The sequence below is a fragment of the Montipora foliosa genome, chromosome 8 (genome assembly GCF_036669935.1).
Source record: "Montipora foliosa isolate CH-2021 chromosome 8, ASM3666993v2, whole genome shotgun sequence".
Lineage (NCBI taxonomy): Eukaryota > Metazoa > Cnidaria > Anthozoa > Scleractinia > Acroporidae > Montipora > Montipora foliosa.
The window spans coordinates 47,456,896-47,461,895 of NC_090876.1; the positions used below are offsets into that span (position 1 = coordinate 47,456,896).

At 39.8% G+C, this 5,000-nt stretch overlaps 2 protein-coding genes across 4 annotated transcripts in view; one reads left to right on the plus strand and one right to left on the minus strand.

The window, feature by feature from the left end:
• LOC137967375 (BRCA1-associated RING domain protein 1-like) overlaps nucleotides 1–236 on the plus strand; it is a 46,267-nt gene extending 46,031 nt beyond the window's left edge. For 2 of the 3 annotated variants that reach the window (XM_068813914.1, XM_068813915.1), the window contains one exon: nucleotides 1–231. This exon is cut by the window's left edge and continues 3,075 nt beyond it. The gene's annotated coding sequence lies outside the window, so the exon portion shown is untranslated. The other variant, XM_068813917.1, reaches the window with a different exon arrangement.
• A 1,874-nt stretch (nucleotides 237–2,110) lies between these two features.
• LOC138012522 (integrin alpha-3-like) overlaps nucleotides 2,111–5,000 on the minus strand; it is a 34,897-nt gene continuing 32,007 nt past the window's right edge. The window contains exon 27 of the mRNA XM_068859311.1: nucleotides 2,111–3,902. Coding sequence (XP_068715412.1) covers nucleotides 3,831–3,902 — 72 coding nt within the window. The 3' untranslated portion in view covers nucleotides 2,111–3,830. The remainder of the gene's footprint in view (nucleotides 3,903–5,000) is intronic.

The following is a 5,000-nucleotide window of genomic DNA, read 5'->3' on the forward strand; positions in this document are numbered from 1 at the left end:
TACCATCTAAATAGGCCATTTCCGAGTTCGTGTCTGTCTCCTTTTCAAAGCGAGTCTAAGTGCGAAGTTTTTGTTATGAAAATTACTTTTCATTCATATGTAAAGTAGAACTAATTACTATCACAAAACTTCGCACTTAGGCTCGCTTTGAATAGGAGGCAGACATGAACTCGGAATGGCTTATTTTATATGGACATAATTACGATTTCAATTCTAGTATTTTATGACTGATTTTAATGCTGTTTTACACTCTTTCACGTTACTTTGGTTGGTCTTAAATAATTTGAGAGAATTGTGATTAAATGTGACAGTCAAAGGTTTAATTTTTTGCGTCGACGTATCTTGTTTGAACTAGCAGGAGTCGAATCCCCCTTTTTTGTCCAATGATAATCATTTGCCCATGCTGCGGTTTTTTAATCTGTTGTTCCCATGACAACCGCGCGGTTCAATTCCACACAACTGACCAAATAGGTGTCGTCCTTGAAATATACACGCAGAGAATGATACAGCAAATCCAAATCATAAATTTAAAATTTTCACCGGAAGACGGCGAAAAATGGGTTTTGCTCTCTTACTCAGGAGCGTGTTGACATGTAAAAAAGTGTTAGTCGATTTAACAAATCGAACGTGGTTCAGCGTTGTCTGTACTCTTATCGACAGCGATATTCGTCATCACAGTGGTCAAACTGGTGTGGACTCAAAGAGGCGCTTTGACCACTGTGATGACTAGTATCGTTGTCGATAAGGGAACGAGAACGACTTGCTTTTTTTACCCCAATGTTCAAAGTCAAGAAAAGGGTTTATTTCAGAGCGTTACCAAGATCGTGACACAAAGAAAGAGCAAACGTTATCTATAACTTTTTCGCAATCTGATTGGTTTATTTCCCAAAATGTGCGCTGCTGATTGGCTATTACAGTTGCGTGACACATTGACACGAGCAGCGTTGTCAAGACTATTATCAGCAATGGCAAATTAGCCAATCAGATTGCAAGTTTACAAGCAATTGTGGTGAAAATTTCGTTTGAAGTAATATTTCAAAAACGAGTGCGAGTGTTTCAGCGTGGTTTCCAAACACGAGAAAACCGATGAATTTTATTGTTTTCGAGTGTTTGGAAACCCCGGTAAAACACGAAGCACGAGTTTTTGAAATGGCTTCTCAATCGGCGCCTACTTGCAAACAAAAGAAAGCAAAAATCACACAAGCATGTGATTTTTGCTTTCTTTTGTTTAATCAGCGCACAGTTTGTGATGATAATGTCCGTGTTTTTCACAACTGAAGCTTGTTTATTTCAAGTAGCCACAATTTGCATTCAGTGGCGTCCAGCTAGTTCCGAGACATGGACGGGTTAGGCGAGGATGAATTTTGCCGGTTTCGACCGCCCAAAAGTGTGCAAGGAGAAGATTCTTTGCTTGTACAGTCCAAGCCTAAAAGTACACGGTACAAAGACAAGTGGGTCGGTGAGGTTTTCAGAACTTGGCCAACAGTGCGCGCGGAATGTTCAATTCAGGAACGTTTTTGAATTGCACTGTAAACGTAAATGTAAACAGCAAACAAAAGAAGTAATATAGTTTTGTTGAAGTTGTGTATTGCTTTTTCTAATTGATTTCCAAACACACGTGTTTGGATATCAAAACACGCTGTTTTTTACCGCGGTATTAAGGTGCATCCATGTGACCTAAATGCGGTCACGCAATTGGTTTTATCACTTGATGAATTATTAATGAGTTCGAGAAGTTTTCTTTCTTCATGCCGAGAGAGTCAACTATATTATACTATCATTTAGCCCTCAGTGGGCTGTTGTGAATCCCAGGAATCTTGTCGGTTGTTCACCAAACGTATAGAATGAAAATTCACGGAGATGGCGAGAGCACAAATTTGCCCGTGCTTGGTCAGCGCTTTATTAAATACCATAACAAAGTAGATAAACCAATGGTTGGCGCGAATAATGCTTCGAGCGACTGTCGCTTCGAGCAACTTGCCCAGAGCATTCTATTGAGGTCACATGACCACAATTGACCAATCAGGGAGCCACGTGTGAGAATTGGTGGTAGTTTTTCCAAAAGGGGCATGGCAATTTCATTAAAATTCAACGACAAAATGGACGAGGGCACTGACAAAATTCCTTTGTTTATTTCGATGAGAAGACTAACTTATGAAACATAAAACTAAGTATTCATAAGGGCAAATCTTCGGTTACTTTTTGCTTCAAACTTTAATTTAGAACGTGTATCCGAGCAACAAAATAAATTATGACTTAACCGCGCGTATAAATGAGCTTTCTCCATGAAAACTAAATTTGGGCCACTTTATTTAGCAGAAAATGAAAACAAGACCCTCCTCCGGCCTAACTTGAATATCGATGTAATTCGGTAAACATTTTTATGACTAGTTGCAGAGATTTAAAGAATTTTCAAAGAGCTTAAGCAAGGACAGCCTCGAAGTGAACGCGTGCCAAGAAAAGTTTCATAAATAAAGACAATAATAACATGGGTTACAAATTACTCCTTAATTATGACGTAATCAGACGAAGACACGAGAAAAAAAAACGTTGCACACACTGTCATTTTCTTTTTTCTTGTACACAACATTAACTCGTATTTCTGCGAATTAAAAAAAATCAATTTGAAAACACAAACGTGAACTTCTATAAAATTAAAACCGATGTCGAAGAAAATTTATGTCAAAACTTTACAGAACAGCACACGAAGTAACCGGATTAGTTAAATACCGTAGATGGTTCACACCACCTTTATTCCTAGCTATTTTTTAAATTTAGATTTTTGATATGGAATGAAGAACAATGTTCACCGTCCATGTCAAAGGAACATCCCACAATAAAACCGTCAAGAAAATTAATACGAATACTAACCGCATATAAAATTGGAATTCTTGTTTTAAAAATTTACAACTTTAAAAAGCTAACGAAGCATGGATTATTCACTGTCTCTCTTGATTATGATGGAAACTGGAGTTGACAACCAAAAATGAACTGGAATATGACTTCAAGCAAATTACCAAATACATGCGACCACGCACCCTTCTGCGACGGAGATCGTATTCTCACAGTTGGACTGGAACGAGCTTGGAATCGAGGGTAATCAAGGAAAACCGAATGTTCGTTCCAGTCCAAAATTAGGGAGTTTAAGAAACCACGACGGCTACGGAGACGACAACGTCACTCCAAAATATAACTTTGAGCTGTTTTAAGTATTTCATGATTATTCCATCTTGTTTATATTATTCAATGTAAATCACCAGACTTAAAGTTTTGACTTCGACAAACAGGAATAATGAAGAAACGTTTTTTCAACGTTAAATTCCAATTTTAAACAACGATTTGGTCGATGTCGCTTCGTAGATCTCCAATTCCACCGTCACTGAAGTGAAACATTGGTTTAGTACATACCACACAAGCTGAAACATCAACGAATAAAACACTTCATTAAATTAAGTTTCAAAAGATCAAGGCTACGGGCAGCCATTTTGTTTCTTTATGTCTCCCCAGAGTAGGACAGTACTTGCTTATCTACTCTCCAAGTTAACCAATCAGATTTCGCAAAAGGCCATATTCACTTATGTGGTATTTACAAAACCGCGCGGGCAAGTGCATGCAATTGGTAACTTCTTAAAACGTCCAGGAGACCCAAGCCGGTCCAAGACGCACTTCTCTATCAAGCCACCCTGGTTGAGGAATTCTTCAAGCATTTAAGACTGCGACTGGATCTTCTCTCCTTGTCTTCACAGAAGGCATTCGTTCCTACTGCCTTGCTCTCAAAGCAGCCAATTCCTTGAACTACAACATACTGCCCAGCTGGCGGGTTTGTGTGATCAGGCTTTTCCGTTATCCAACATGCCCTCCGTTTCTGTTGGGTCGTTGATGTTTTTGTCGTATTTTTGACGCTTAAAGAATCCCAGATAAAAGATTTTAAAAAAGAAGAAAATTTCACTTGATATTGCCTTGGCAATTATTTACCGCCAGCGCAAGAATGCAGACATACAACAAACTTCAAATTCCAACTTGCCCATAGGGCAACCAAACTTCACCGAGGACAAACTCGCCCGAGAGGTTCTTCCACTTGGCTTATTTATTAAAAGAGAAAGAGAAATACTGGGTTTTTTTTGTCGCTAGACATTCTTGTTGACTGAGTAGGTGCTTGTCCGTTGCGCAAGTGGCCTGACAAAGTTGTTTGCCCGAGTACTTGTACCGGATGACTGGACGTTTTTTTTTTTTTTTTCAAGCGATGAAATGAACATTTGTTTTTAACCTTTTCACGATAAAATGCGCCATTCTGAAAATAGAGCAAACTGCGCGAGGAATACGTTTGTATAAGGATCCTCAGATGTCAAATATCACGGTCAAAGAATAGTAAACGTCATATGAACGTCCAAGCATTTCATTGCTTATGACTAAGTGATATTCTGGGCTAAAGTGCACGGAATTGTGTTATTAACAACGTTGATAGGGTTGTTGGTACATTTTGCCGAAGAACTCGTGTACAGCCCTGGGACCAACTCTCGACTCTGTTGATTGGTTGGTGGTGTTATTTTCTACTTGCGTGAGTTGCAAGCCAAGAATGGGCAAGAGGTTCGTCTCGTCCCATTCCGAGACATGCCCTCAAATGCAAGTAATTTAGATGCACGTCAATTTCGTCTTCTTCCCAACTTAAACATCACTCGCTCGGAGGAATACAGTGAACTCCTGTCCTCAACTGACGGGGGTGTTAACATGATACCGGGGCGACTTTCGCACCGGCGTGAGTTCACTCCGGTTCCCTCTCTTAGCTCTGTATTTGTTTACATGATATCACCGAAAAAAGTCATGCTGGGGCGGGCGACTCACACCGGCGCGAGTTCACCCCGGTTACTGCACCGGAGCGAAAATCGCGTTCCGGTGTGAAATCGGCCTCCCGGTGGGCTAGAACGGGTAGCACATGCGTAATTTTCCTGAAAGACAACATATTTGCAATTTGGATTCACGCTTGTATTTTATCGATATGT